This window comes from Nilaparvata lugens, chromosome 8 (genome assembly GCF_014356525.2).
Source record: "Nilaparvata lugens isolate BPH chromosome 8, ASM1435652v1, whole genome shotgun sequence".
NCBI lineage: Eukaryota > Metazoa > Arthropoda > Insecta > Hemiptera > Delphacidae > Nilaparvata > Nilaparvata lugens.
Genome location: NC_052511.1, coordinates 41,322,905 through 41,339,251, shown reverse-complemented (window position 1 = coordinate 41,339,251; position 16,347 = coordinate 41,322,905). Strand labels below are relative to the sequence as shown.

General features: G+C 33.6%; 1 protein-coding gene across 1 annotated transcript in view; it reads left to right on the top strand.

The window, feature by feature from the left end:
* The window catches only part of LOC111045392, a 49,821-nt gene that overhangs the window by 25,144 nt on the left and 8,330 nt on the right, over positions 1-16,347 (top strand). The window contains exons 3-6 of the mRNA XM_022330791.2: positions 410-730; positions 1,671-1,772; positions 4,237-4,374; positions 15,366-15,449. Coding sequence (XP_022186483.2) covers positions 410-730; positions 1,671-1,772; positions 4,237-4,374; positions 15,366-15,449 — 645 coding nt within the window. The remainder of the gene's footprint in view (positions 1-409; positions 731-1,670; positions 1,773-4,236; positions 4,375-15,365; positions 15,450-16,347) is intronic.

Here is a 16,347-nt window from a genome sequence, read left to right as displayed (position 1 = left end):
ATCTGATATTTGAAAATACTTATAACTTAACATTATTACCATAGCAGCAATTTCAAGGCTTAGTTGCACAAAAGCCTATTATAACTCTCTTTTTTCTTTAGGGCTACTTTTAATATGAATAAAAAATATAAATCTGAGTACCCTTTTAAATTATTTCGTCACGACGTCATGTTTCGGCTACTAATGCCATTTTAAAGTGTTATAACTGTTATAATTCTTGTTTAAATACCTGCCTGTTATCAATTTTCACCATCATTGAATCTCACGAGAACCAATCAGAGAAGCTCTCTTTTCAAAATTGCCTTCTCTGATTCTTTCACGTGGAATCATGAATTCCAACAGACTTTTCTTTAACCGGGCCTAAGGATTCGGCAACGTTTTTCTATCATATAATTTTTTTTATTTGCAGGTGTGATCACCGCCATATTCTTCGTAGGCACGCCGATCGGTGCCGGCCTGAGCGGCTTCCTGAGGTCGCTTGTTGGTTTTTACGGCGTGTTTCTGTTCAGCATCTTCTGCGATCTCCTCTCTCTGCAGCTGGGCTACATGCTGGTGTCGAATCCGCCCCTCCAGCACCCGCCCACCAAGACGGGGACGTGGGACGGCCTCCTCGACCCCAATCAGATCGTGCGATCCGTCAAGACCGTCTTCCGCAAACGAGACGGTTACGAGAGGTTCATCATTCTCTCCATGATTGTCATATCCACTATGACTGCTTGTCCGGCGCATGGTCAGTTTAACTCCTACAATTTAATATGGTTTGAATTTATAGCTAAATGAATGAATAAATGAATTGAAATTGTATCTCTATAATCCACGCCCACAACACTTGTAACATTTTAAAGTGTGATAAATAAAGGCAATTATCTATCAGTTCTATCTATCAACAATATTACAAATTCTGTACAAAAAGATTCCAATTGAGAATTTAAAATATTATTTTCCATGACACAGAATATTGTCAATTACATGGTAGCATAGAGTAAAGATACTGTTCAATATACTGATACGTTATACTGTTAATATACTACTAATATAATTACAAGATACTGATCAAAAATTTATTTGTCTATTTGTCTGATCTATTTATTTGTCTCTGATGGTTGTAATTCAATGTAATGTTTCCACTACTTGGAAGTAGATGACACCGTACTTGGAAGAATACAACCGAAATTGAAATTTTACATAAAAACGATTCTGATCTGATGAGCCCAATCATTTTCATTAAGATGAGAATTCGAGTTGCTTTTTTGTAGGGCAAGATGATAGATGGAATCATGAAGTTCAAATGAATCGCTTACCAAGACCACAATTTCTTGTATATAAAATATTCCACATCTTATTTTGTTTGGTTAAAATAAACTTCCATTAGTTGTACTTCCAAATGAAAATATTGCATTGTATTACCACCTTGCAACTGAAAAATTCAGCTTTCTGAATGTTGTTAACCTACGAGAAAAGAATTGATTTGATTGATAATAAATTAATATGAAATGAAAACCATATAATTTATTCAATACATTTATTCAGTTCAGAGTGTTAGCTTGTCACGATTCATAACTTCTATCGTGAGTCTGTACATAGATTATTGTTTTATCAAATAAATAAGTGCTGAACTCATCAAACCATCTTTCAATTCACATTTTCAATACATTTTTTCTGTATTTCAGGAGAGTATTCAGTCCTATTATTCTACACAAGGTACAAGTTCCATTGGAATGAAGTGACATATGGAATGTATGTCTTATACAAAATGGTTGTGATATTAATAGGTGAGTGTTTTTCATCAAATCCTTACATACATGTTTATATGAGATTAATTTTTTTCCAACCCTTTCCTCCTGAGTTACCTTAACGAAATAATAGTGGTACAGTACAATATGAATTATTCCAAAATCTATTCACTATAATACAGATGAACTAGGCCTATCTCTTCATAATTTATCTGGCTTTTATGCTTTCCCACCTCTACAATTTCCTTTTATTTATTATCTCTCCATTTGTCAAGAAAATTGAATATATATACATGATTATGTATTTGTATTATATCTTCATTTGTCAAGAAAATAGAATATTTAAACATGATGATTTTTCAATTCTACAATAATTATATGAAAGTAGATTCAAGATAATTCTATTTTGAAATCTGATTGTAAGTCGATGCCAAATGGAGCCGAAATTAATCTCATGAATAGAACCTTGTTATTAGCTATTTAGTTCAGAATGAATTTGTCCTTTTCAAAGTATTCAGGCTCAAGAACTCCATTTACGAAGAGAGAGTGCTTCTGTGTTACTTTGCCTAAGTATTATTTCTACTTGCCTTAAGAAATAAGCTCTGCTCTCTGAAACCACAACCTTTTTCAATGTATTTGAAAACGCAATTGCAGGCTTTCATTACAACCTGTAATACAACTGTTATTATTTTGGAATTGATAGAAGGAAATCAGGAAAGTATGTCGACTGTTGCAAAGCTATCTGTCAAGAAAGTGAATGTTGTTTAACATTTCTGTTCTAGAATCTTACACTATTTCTGTGCGATTTTTATTGCAAAATCTCTAACAGTCGATTTTTGAACATTTCTCTCTGAAATCATATAAAACGGCCATTCTTACAAACTGAGAATATCTCACGATTCTTTTATCAAGATGTAGAAGCTGATATGGAATCGTAGTTTTCTGAATAAAATTGCTCGAAGAATGGATTGAGTTGTGGAATTTGCATACTCGTTTAATATGTTTCTTCTTATCGTATTACGAAGCATTTAAAATAAAATTATATTTTCGGGTTGGAAACATCGTCGTATCGTATTTACAACAGCTTTGAATGTGAATAAAAGTTTTCATGATTCATATTCGTACTTTCTGCCGTGTTGTGACAATATTATACGAATTGAAGTCTGCTTTTATCAGACATGATAGTTTTAGACATGAAAAGATTCTATCAAAAATGACATTATGATAAATATTAAATATTGGATATGATGATAACATTATGGTAGATGATGATCCTTATCATCCATAAACTTCAAAGAGTGGACTTTTATAATCAAGCTCAATTGAATCAATTTTTAAGATATTTATCAAGTATTCCAACGTAATAGTCGAGTGGTCTTAGTGAAATTAAGTACGATACATGCTTCAAGTGCTACATAATTCGAGTAATTCAATGTAGAAGAGTAATTAACTCATTTGAATAAACTATAGTCAATATACAGTCAAATAATATTATGTAAGACCATCCAAATCCATCATTCTTATCATCATTCTATTTATTTATTGATTTGTTTAGTTGTAGACTTGTAGAGTTGAGCAGTTTAGTTTATGTAGAGTTGTGATTCAAGGTACTATAAAGTAGTAGTAAATTAAATAAATGCTATTACTCTTATCTGACGATCTGAATTTTAATTCTATTATTAAATTTGTTGCATACTTATCGTAAAGTTTTATTTTTAAAATAATTGTAATACGTGAAAAAACATAGGTGTTCTCTCTAAATCTTAATCTGGTTTTCAATTTATTTCTTTTTGATCTTATTGAATAAAAATATTAAGAAATTGTCAAAAACCACAGATTTATTGATACTTAGAAAGACCGGTTTCGGTTGTTACACCATTGTCAATCCCTGATAAACTCAGAGATTATGAGATTAGGAGTTTATCAGTGATTGACAATGGTGTAACAAACGAAACCGGCTTTCTATGTATCAATAAATCTGTGGTTTTTTACAATTCCTTAGTATTTGTATATAATTTGAATAATTACCACAATATGAACTTCTCAGCTACACAAAAAGTATGTTTGTTCTTTTACCATGAAATTGATGTATCCGTCACATTTGTTAAAGATGGACAGTGGTTTCAGTTTCTATTTGCATATCAATTTGAATTTGATGGAGGACCAAATCCAATATTTACCGGCGTCTGAAGCAATTTCACTTATGAAATTGTTCGTCTGTTAAAAGAAACAATATTTCGTTCTATCCATTGAGAACATAAATTTGACTTATTCCTTGTTCTCTGTTCGATCTGCATCCATACCAATATACAAATTTTAGATTTTACCTGAAATATCTCAACATATTGATAGAGATCCAATTAATCCAAGACGAACTTCATCCAATTCAATAAAAACAAGTAGTAACTCCAAAACTTTCAGTCGGATCTTCTGCAAAAGCAATGACAACTGGAGCATGTCGTAATTTTTCGCTTTCAAATAAGTTTCGAATTGACTATTTCAGGCACGGCGTTTGCGATGGGACTTTTAAGTAGGTGCTTAAAAGTTCGCGACTCAATAATAGGCTTAGCGGCCTGCTCGACGCTTGTGATCGCCGCTACCGGAAACGCGTTCGCCGATCAAGCCTGGGAACTCTATTTCTGTGAGTAAACTTCAATATCGATTTTTATATTTTATCGATCTGTTTCGATCAATATTGAAATGAAGATTCCCTGTCCTATCTATAAATATTCTGGATTACCATCCATGCCATGTATTAATTTCATTTATTTCAAGAACAAGGAAGAATGCAGGCATTAAACCAGATCAGTCTCCATTACTATTTACAATCAAATTGATGCACCTAACTATAAAATCGATAACATCTATAAGATCGATACACACTACATCAATTGTTTATTCATGCAACTCACACAAGGTGTAATGATGTTTTCAACACAGATTTTCTGTCCTATTGATTATTTTGATGTAACCTTCTAGTTCAATACGGTTTTGATTGTTAATTCTATCCATTTCCATTTTTTATCATTTTATAATAGTAAGAACTCTCTATAGGAGTATTATGGAAGTACTCTTAAGGTGCGTACAGATATACGCGCCGCGAGCATGAGCAATTCACTTTTAATCAGCTGACTATATCTGTATTTTTACAGAAACGGTAAGATACAGATATAAAAAGCTTGGCATCAGCTGATTGAAAGTGAATTGCTCATTTTCGCGGCGCGTAAATCTGTACGCACCTTTACTATCTTCGTTCTAATACCGATTTGTATCCTATCAATAATTCAATATCATAGCGATTATCATATCATATGTTGCATATCGTTCTTCTTATTTTTCAGTTTTGTATATTCTCCTGTATCGATTTTCATATCCTATTGGTTAAATAATCTCATCAATTTGATATCATGTATCCTCTCAATTCTGTATGGGCTACCTTTTTATACAGAAGTGTCTTGAGAAGTGGTTATGAAGAGCGTTTCCTCTTCCTATGTTATTCGACATTGTGAAAGACATGTTCGAAGACATGTATGTTGGTTCAATAGTTCAATGGTAGTATTGTTCTTGTACTCTTTAAAAATAATAGTTGGAGTATGAAATCGACAGAGCGATTTGACGTGAACGCATGAGCATGAATAAATTTGTCACAAGGTATTTCAAAAACTAGATTCTTCCAAATCATCAAAAATGGAAGTTGTTTCTCATCACCCCAGTCTTATTGATTTTCAACTATAATTTAGAAATGAAATAATTAAAGAGACTTGAGATTTTATCATTACTTCACTGTATTTTAATATAAAAGGATATAAATTCCTCCATTTTTATTGAAATAAAGTGGAATGTTGTCAAAATCTCAAGTCTCTTCAATTATGGAAAAGTTCCACAACATCAATATTTTTTCTAAAAACTTCATTTATACTATATATAATAAAGGAAAGAACTAGCTTATACACGTACGGGGTAGGAAAATCATGTTTGACGCATCATTACGTCTGAACTACTGGACCAATTAACTTCAAATTTTGCATATAGATTCTTAATTAACCGAGGATGGCTATAGGCCTATTTTCAAGTCTTCAAGATTTCATTACGTCAAGTTATCAGTTAGTGAAGTCTTTGATAGGGCCCTTGCGGAGCACGGGTGACCTGCTAGTCAGAAATAAAATGGTTGGGTCTTCGATTTCATGTAGCAATGCACTGTTTTCTTGTACCTTACTAATAATTAGATAGAATTATTCTAAGTATTTGTATAGATATTATTATTCTAAGTATTTATTTTAATTATTCTAAGTTCTATCCTCTTATATCATTGAAGCAGAGGTTGAAAGTTTTCCGATCAACGATAGTTTAAAATTCTATTACCGAACATGAATAAAAGATCAAGTTGTTCTTATTACTATCACGAAACTGAACTATCAATAATTGAGAATGACTTTATCACCATGGAGCTTACCTATTATAAGGGGTGGATGTAGCCGATGCTTCATAGCTAATTGTGTAATTTCGATATTCGAGAACCATTATGAGCAAAGTCCCTGGCAGGAAGTGAAGTTTGGGAAAGGATCCGGTCGGTCAGCTTGGTTTATGTTTACACTCCCGCCAAAAGCAAACTTCCGCGCTCCTTGATAATACGCTAGCTTCGTGTAAACTTGGGTGGTCACTGAATTGAGTACTTTCAAGAATTCTCTATTCATTCTCATTATCTTCATTATTCCTTTCAATAATATTTGACAACTATCCAATCTATCAATATTCTCCACATACATATAATCCATATGAATGAAAATATAAATCTGAGTATCCTTTTTAAATTATTTCGTAACGATATGTTTCGGCTACTAATGCCATTTTCAAGTCAAAATAGTTATATTGAAAAGTAGCTCTAAAGAGAAAAAGACAATATAATTCATATTATTTTTTTCATTAAATATTCGCATACAATAATAATTAATGATTCAATCTATTATCTATATTCATCTATTATAATCCTAGTTTGCTTATTTAATTTCGCATTCTGCTTCTTCACTCTACTCCTATTTCAAATCCGATTAATTGAAAATAATTAGATCATCAAGTCACTCATCCATTTCACTTTCCACGATGAACTAGTTGATAATTCGTTTTTGAACTATTTTTGACGACAATAATTTCAAGTTTTTGAATAAAAGTTATTAAAAACTAGTACCCACGTGTGGAGCTCTTTCGGATTTTTAAATCCATTTTCAACACTCAGTGAGTACATTGATAACTTTTATTCAAAAACTTGACTGTAGTGTCGTCGATCATAGTTCAAAAGCAAATACGATATCAAGTTACAGCACTTATTATTATTATAAATGACACGTTCCTTTCAGAGAAAGATATCTCAAAGCACCAAATTTCAATATCTAATCAGACGTGTTCCAGATGCCAATCTTCACCTGAAACAGCGATCTCAAAAGCGTATTTCTTTGAGTTATCTCTAGTTAAGACAGAACTAGATGCAAATTGGGTACTAGTTTGTGACATGTCTGTCTGTCAGATTTCGACATTGTACTGATTATCTGTTGTGTCTTATTTGCTTTATAACGATGCCTCTATTCTCTGTTCTGTAGGGAGCTGGGCAAGTTATATTTCTACAACTATCGTTAGATAAATGATCGGATTCCAGTTTCCATGAATACTTTGAAAAGCGTACAGCTCCAATGAGATATATCCTGAATTTCATTCCATCATTATAGAGTGAAATTATTCAAAAGAAAGGATTGATATTGCAGAATTATCTTTACCTTCAGTTTTTAGCACCACAACACTCAAACTTAAAAATGTTGAATTCATCATCCTTAGTTCATCTAATACCCCATACTCCTTTTTAAATTCCTAAACTCTCAGTTTCATGAAATTTTCTCCTTAGTTTATTGTTAAAGTTTAGCATTCCAATTTTGTAATGCATTTTACTGAATAAAATGATTGATTGATTACCCACAAGAATATAGAAAAAAAGGATTTTCATTCATTTGTTGTTAAGGGATGTTCCTGTAAATAGGAGAAATCTGTGATTATTGTGAATAATTGATAGTAGTCGTAAATACAGATACCGTAGATTGGAAAGTCGCGCACATCAATACGCTCAATAAGTTCATTCACATGTGCACGACTTTTCGATCTTTCTTTACTTTTCCCCCCACATATAACAAGCCACATAGTAGCTGAATTCATAACTGAGACTTATTTGAAAAAAAAAGAATTTTCATTTCCAAAAACCACTACTCAGAACTGTCTTTTACTTTTGGCTTTGGTGTCTCTGTCCCGGTTATATGCCAAACTTTGACTGTCATCTTTTGTATTATCCTACAAAAAATAACAATATCATCGGTCAAGTAGGTACTTACAAAAAGCATGTTACAAGTGACTGAGTTAATGTTTTCATACTTTCCAAATAAAATAATGTCTACAAATGACGATTAACATTTTATTTCCAAATCTGGGTGTATTTTTAAAGAGAAAATCCAACCCTTATTTCATAGTGCATTCATTGAAAATTTTATTCTTCGAAATTCAGAATCTTCAAATCATTATTCCTGGACCAAAAATGAAGTGACGAAGCAGTGTGTGATATCATAGCCTCAACCTTCGGACAACATTAACATTTTTGGAGAGAAATAGTACAGGCTCAGCCTAGTTTTCCCTTGAATGTCATAATATTAATTGTGATTGTAGTATTTTGTACAATAAATGAATGAATTAAAATTGCGATTGGAAACCCCTGTCGAATCCAAATTAGGTCTGCACACCTCCTTTATAATCTCATCTCAAATTGTGAGTTATAAAACCTGAAAACTTGAACTCGTCTCGAGAAGATATTCAGTGAACTCTTTTGTAAATCCGAACTGAGCTAGATTCAGGCGATTGAAGCGCTCTTAACTAGAACGTAATGGAAAATTCTTGAAGTGCTGCAAGTACTTGTTGGCATTCCTTTGTCTAAGCGCTTTCTTTATTGCCGTTTAAAATGAGATGTGCAGCGAATAAATTCACGAGCTTATTTCCTCAGCGCTACTTCCTGCTACGGATTTAGTAGGATCTCAAGTGTTCCACACTATAGTAGTTCCAGACAAATTTAATAGCTCAACACTAGAACACCACTCGCTATTTAAATTGGCTCAAGTTTTTATTCCCAACTTGTAATTCAATTTTCTGGAATTTTTGTGCAGCTATCTAGATGAGAAATTATGTTCCTTTTACATTTTAGATGCTTTTTATCTATAGTTTGGAAGGAGGTTTTATGATTTTATTAAGAAAACTAATCATCTTATTCATCTATATAATAAGAGAGAGTAGGGTTGTGTTTGTTCGTGTGTTCGTTTGTTCGCATCAAAACATGTCAACTTGTGGATTGCATACCGGAAAAACGGGAATGATTTAGATCTCCAAATTTTGCACATAGATTCTAAAAATATCAATCTCGTGCACCTGGAAGCCCAAATTTTGATTTTCCTTCTAGATTTTTCAGAATTAATGTTTAAATTTCATTAATTGTACGGTACATTCGATTTCATTAAAAAATCACCAAATCATATGGTCGAAATTAAAAAAGGAACATCTGTTTCTATATTGCTTTCTACCTGAAAAACATAGTTTTGAATCTTCGTTTTCCTGATGCAATGTTTAGGCCTATACGTGACATGGATTATTAATTTTTCAGCTAGAACAATTTTTGAGACAAATGCTAAATAAACGTCTACAGTTTCATCAATGCTGTATCGCCAATATGAAAACGCATGCAGTTGATATGTCTTCCAATGAAGGTGTTGTTATTTACATAAAGAAATTATATTCTTCCATTTTTATTTAATTAAAATTTCAAAATTATTCGAGCCCTGATAGAATGACTGACTCACTGTACATAGGTCTATTTTGAATTCTAGATTTCATTACGTCAAGTTTTGAGAAAGACCCTTGCGAAGCACGGGTTACCTGCTAGTTATTCATACAACTTCAATTGAAATCCATATTCTTTACTGTGCCTTCTTCCTGTAATCCAATGTCGTACTCTAGAACAAAATAGATTTCTGGAACAGAATACCAATAAAAAACGATGTATCACAACTCATCTGAAATCAATCAATAACATTTGAGAAATATTTCATGTCTGAATAAATCCGAATCGTTCACATGAGGGTAATCATTTAAATTACCATACTTTTGGAACTTGGATTCCATCTGTGCATCGGCCTCGGGTTCGATTCCCAATTAGACGTAGCATTCCAGAGAAATTTTCTGGCTATTGATTGAAATTCACTTAATCGACTGATCATCGTTTATTTCACAGCATAAATGAGTGGATAACATCAGGTATTGTATTTCTCAATAGTATGTGAGCGGATTTGATTTTGGGTTGAAAATATTACTTATTCAATTGTTTATCCAACTCTACGAAAGTCTGATCTTTGGTCAAATCCAAAAACAGGTAGATTTTTCATTTATAAAGTTTAGGTTCTCAATATATTACACCAAAGAGAATTGTACCATATATTATATTCAATAACGAGTGCATTTTTCATTCATAAAGTTCTGGTTCTTATAATATCACACCAAAGATACCCGTAACATACATTTTATATTCAGTTTAAATCTTCGGTTCTCAAGTCAACTTAGTGCGGTTTCCACTCCACAAAGTTTTCAATTAGCATTGTGTTTTGGGTACGTAGATCCAAAAATATTTTGTACCGCCCAACAAGAAGCTTTTTGTTTTGATATGCGGCAGCGTTGCTGTAATTTCCAACCCAACTTTAATAAATTCATGGAAACTAATCCTTGGTTCTTATCCTCGCTATAATTACGTTTCGTCAAAGTGCTTTTCCAGGTGTTGAGTACTAATCTTCTCGTTTGAAGCTTATTTCTTCGTCCTCCGCTTTACTCTATTTCTTCTTCTATCCCACCTTCCATTTTTTATTTTTTTGGTAACCTTTCTTCACACAATCTATCTTGATTGTAATCATTCTTCTTTCCATCTCGAGCATCTTCTAACTCAAACATATTGCTCTCTTTTCCTTTTTCTATTCCTCCCAATTTCCTCCATCTTCTTAGTTCATCATCCTCTTATATTCCAATTCTTTCTCTAAATAATTACTCATGACACTATCATCTTCTTATACTTGTTCTTTGTCAATTTCATAGAACACTCTTCTTCTGCAAGTCTTCTACTCTCCTCCCCTTTCTCTTATCTCTCTATTGCTATATTTAATTCCTTGTTTGGTTTTCCAATTTTTTTCTATTTCCTATTGGCTATTTCCTCACCACATCCATCTTTCTCTTTTTCTGTATTTCATCTTTGTTCTTCCTCTTTTCTATTAATTTTCCTTGCTCTTCTCATTCATCATTCTCCTCTAAATATCCAATTCTTTCCTCCTTCTCCTCTTCCTATGTATTCATTATTCTCTTCAATGTTCCACTTCCCTCTACTGGAGATATCATCCTTCTTGTTTCTCTATTTCACATTTCACCTTCTCTGTCTTCATTTTTCCTCTGTTTTTTCTCACCGTCTTTGCTTCCCATCTTTTATGTTGTTTTTCCTTTCTACTTTTTACATTTTTGTCTCCTCACCCTGCCCTTTTTCATCCTTATACTTTCTCCAATACTATTTCTTCTACTCCTCCTCTTCCTTCTCCTTCTTCTTCTCCTCCTCCTCCTCCTCCTCCTCTTCCTCCTCCTTCTTCTCCTCCACCTTCCCCCTTTTCCTCTTTCTCCTTCTTCTCCTTCTTCTCCCCCTTTTGCTCCTTCTCCTTCCTCTTCTCCTTCCCACTTCCATCTCCTCCACCTTCTCCTTCGCCACTACCTCCTCCACGCCTCTCTCTTATCCTCCTCATTGCTATTTATCTTCTTTCTCTCAACCCGCATTTCAGCGATTTTACCTTGGAATACAATCAATTCATGCTCGTCGCTACACCGAAAATCTGTGGAGACTTTTTATCTGGTGTGAAAAACACGAATTAGAAAATCCAGGGCTGACAGAAGCTTATTGAGCGGCTCTAATCCGTTGATGGGATCGGAACCTGAGATTTATACTCAGCTCAGTAATGGATTGCAACCGAAGCGAAGTATCTCGAATTTCGGACCCGTATTATTTGCTATCAATGTTATCAACTCTGAACTCAGACTGAAAAATGTTGTTTTGCAGTTTGATATCAATATACGTCTAGCTTAGAACTATTAAATTGTTAATCTCAGTGAGTTGAACCATAGATTTAAAGATTTGAGGAATTGCGTCAATAGATTGGATTTTGAATGCAATAATTATTCAGCACTAATATGTATTCGAGCTTTGCCATTAGTCTCCTTCATAAAAGTACTCATGAAAAATAAACCTTCCAGGATTGCTCATAAATAAGTATTGTAATGCATATTAAAAAGCTGGATACTTGAAATTCTTTTTCTATTCATTCATTTATTTATACAATAAGTACATCATCAAAATGATAGGGAGAGAAAAATAAGGTAACCTTGTGCTATTCCTCTCCCAAATTTAGATAAGGTTACACATAGTCCGAAATAGGTTAAGTCTTGTACTTCTTATATAAAATCATTGATGTAATCAATTAGTGTATAAATTCAATATTATTGTCCTGAAACGTCCATTACATTTGTATAATAATAATATTGTAAAACATGTCAGTGTTGTGAGTAAATTTCATCCACTTCACAAAATTTTCAGTCCTTAAATATGTTCACAAAGTAGATTTTTGGATTGGTTCAACTTCACTCAAGACATTGAAAATTTGCTGATGATAGAAAATTATGAATTTACTAGAGAATTATTATCTCTCACTTAATCAAAAATACATACCAAGTTCATTGAACTTGAAAATCACCAGCAAGCAACGTCGGCTGTAGTGGGTTTTGAAATTAGATTTTATGTTTTTCAGATACAGATTCTACTTCCCTAGAAGTAGATTTGTCCTTCCACTAAGGGTGAAAACATGGTAGAATTGCGTAGGCAGAGTGTGGCGAGGGTTGAAGTTTGAGTGTCACTCTATCTTCTCTGCTACTCTATGTTTTAAGCATAGAGAAATCGGGTTGTTTTGGAAAATAAAATTATGAATTAGGAGTCTATTCATTCGCTATCAGCGTAATATAGTTATATAGGCCGTTTTTCAAATCATTCCAGTTTTCTTTTTAGAATTTGAAGTACAAATTTTGTCAAACAAACAAAACCCTAAATTGTATCGTCTACCACAATATAGAATCATTTATCACACTTTTCAAAACTAAAAGCAAATCGATGTGAAATCTGTGAAGGTGATTTTCAATGTAGAAATAGATAAAACCCTACCTAATAAATATGAAATTTCGGCCACAAATTTGTAGCAGGGCAGCCGCGAGCCCAGAGTTGTTTGTCTACTGTCGGTAGTTGAGCATGAGCAGATAGATGACTTGTTCTGAGAGAAGAGAGTAGGTAATGCATGTGAAACATTTCAAAACAAGCAATCGCCATAAATCTGATGGCTGACATATTCAACAGAAATGCCCAGAGGGGGGGTGCTGAGCTTGAGGAAGCAAGTTCGGACAGTAAGTTCCGAGCTGGCCATTAAATCTAGCAGTCAGCAATCGACTTGCGATCCCTTTCACTCGCTCTCTCTCTTTCTCTTACTATTTCTCTCAAACACAGTCTCACACACCTCCCTCACTACACTCTCTACCTCTCTCATAGACTTCCTCTCCCGTCTTCTCACAATCTCTCTGATTTTATATTTTTCACTGATTTTCTTCGCAAATCTTTTCCCTGCAAGACTTCATCTTATTCTCTCATTATCTATCTGGTTCTCTCTCGAAATTTCCCATACTATTCCCTTATATATTCCCTGTCTTTCTCTCAATTTTCGTCACACCTGTACTCTTTATTTTTATATTTGTTTATCACATCCTCGCTTCTTCTCCTAAACTTCTTTATTATTCCTCCCTTATCCACCCCCTGTCAATTTTTCTCTCTCTTCCCCAATTTAGCTCTCCTATTCTGTATCTGTTTTCCTCTGATATTCCTCATATTCTATTCCATACTAATAACCGTGATTTTATAACAATAAAAACAATCACTATCTTTTGTTGATCCTTTTTCTATAATATTCTTACAAATTAATTACAGATGGCAAACATTCTCTTTTCTTTAAGTAAAATCCAATTCTATTCAAATGCTCATTTTCAATTTATCAGGACAAAATAGTTTCAAATTAGTTTAGACCTTGTACTTTTCTGTTCAATATGAAAGCACCATAGAGGCTTAGGATTGCCAAAATCATTTTCATATTTCTTATACTTCTCAATCCATTCTCACCTCTCTTCAAGGGCTTCTCTTTCAACTTTTTACCTTCACATTCCATCCTCCTATTCTCCACTTATTTCTCTTTCTCCCAGGCTATCTTTGTCTAATCATCTCTATCCATCTTTCCCCACCCTCACTCTCTCTCTCTCTCTCTCTCTCTCTCTCTCTCTCTCTCTCTGTTGCTCTAGAACCTCTCATAGTCTACAACTCATTAACGTGTTTATCAGACACATCACTTTCCCTTTCACTTTCTATCATTCATCCCTATCATGATTGTTATCAATCCTATCAATGTATGATCGCTATCATCACTGTATCTATGATCATGATTCTATTTCCGCAATAACAAAACAGAAAATTCTCATTTCAAACCACCACCTCTCTCTCTTCTACCCCTTCAAATTTCTACACATTAAATTTATATCTCACCGTTTCATTCTTCCTCCTACGGTATCTCACTGATTCTCTCAATCTCTCCCCTCATATATTTATATCTCTCTTTTCCACGTTCTCTCTCACAGTGGTTTTCTCTCGCAAATCTTTGTGACGGGCAATATTTTGGGCGCCCACCGTTTCCTCTGGCTGCTATGATAAACGGCGCAAGGTATCATTTCCGGCCAAACAACTTAGCCTCCAAACTCTCATACAAAATAATCTCAGCACTTGCGAGTCCCTTCCACCTCTTTAGCAACAACAAATAGAGGATTCATTTCTATTTCTTATTATGATTTGACAAGCTTGCAAGTAATGATGGTTTATTTTTATTTTCTTGAATTATATTCTTCATTCTATGAGAAACATCTCAGAGGTTCGCTAAAATATTTATTTTTGTATGAGATTTCTCTAATGAATCATTGTAAGCTATGCTTTTGAAGAAACATAGTTTCCTCATAGAAACATCGAGGAGGTTTCAAGTACACTATGAAAGAATACAATAGAGGTTATTCAAGGATTCATAGATTGAATAGGTTTTTATTAGTTACATATTATATAGGTTATTTCATACCTGAGGTGTGTTTTTTTGAAGTATAAGTGCATTCTATTATGATCACTTGCAGAAGGTATTTCAAATAAAAAATTACTTACAGAATTAGTTTCAAATGGAAAATTGATTGCTTAACGCGGTTTCTTAGGTATTGAGGAAAGAAAAAGTACAACTTCAATTTTGCAAGAATAATGTTTTTTATGACAGGCTACACTTCTATCCTTTCTTTGAGTGGTATGATAACATTTAAAACCTCCTATATTTAATATTGTATCTTTATTCATCCTGATTATATATGGTATCAACATTTATTTCAACACATAATTCTCTATTTGTTATGTTTTTACAACAGATCCTGCTGTAGATATGATGCATGGAGCAGGTGTGGCAGTGGCTAAATCAATAGCTTCCAAAATTGTTCTCAATAACGAACTTGGTAAGTTCTACCTTGACACTTTTTTAAACATTCCATATAACAATTATAACGAGTCACCTTCTTCAGCCTCCACCTTAATCTATTTTAGATCCCATATATTAACCAATCATCCAATTTTTTGGTACTTCTTTTATCAACGATTCATATTTCGATATAAGCTTTCAATCTGTAATATTTTACATTTTGCATAATCATACACTTTCTCATCCATTTCATTCATGAGCGATTCTCGTTCTTCTTGAAGCCTTAACCTTTCATGTATTAGTTGAAACATATTTTTATAGACTATTGCGGATTGCATCCCAATTTTCAGATTTTCAGAAGATTCCTCCAAAATAGAACATTTAAACACATCGATTCATCGAACATGTCCGATTTGATGATTCTTGAGATGTTTGAATACAATCTAAAAATAGTTTTTTCCCATCGAACATTCAAACATATCGATCCATCGAACACTTCCCATATAATGATTCTTGTTTGAATACAATCTCACAATAAATTTCCCCAATCGAACATTCAAAAACATTTATCCTTCGAACACGTCCGATATAATGATTCTTGAGATTTTGAATACAAAACGGGAAGCGATTGGAAGTGTGTCCGGGTCCCTAAGCAGGAGTTAGTGAATGGAGAGCAGCGCAATGAATGGAACCTCAATTACGTGCAGAGCTTTCCTGCCCGTAGTGCCGGGCTGCTGGGAATTGAATTCAGTCGGCGACCACCCTGTTAATAACTGGGACGGGACAAGTTGCAAATTCTGTTGCGGGCTTCGAGCTTTCAATTTGAATGTACATTTCGAACAGTTGCCGCGTCTTGTCTGTTTTCCCAGCACTGTTCCACTCTTGATAAGATCTGTTAGCTTCAATGACATTCAGTGAGAAGTTGAATAGATTGA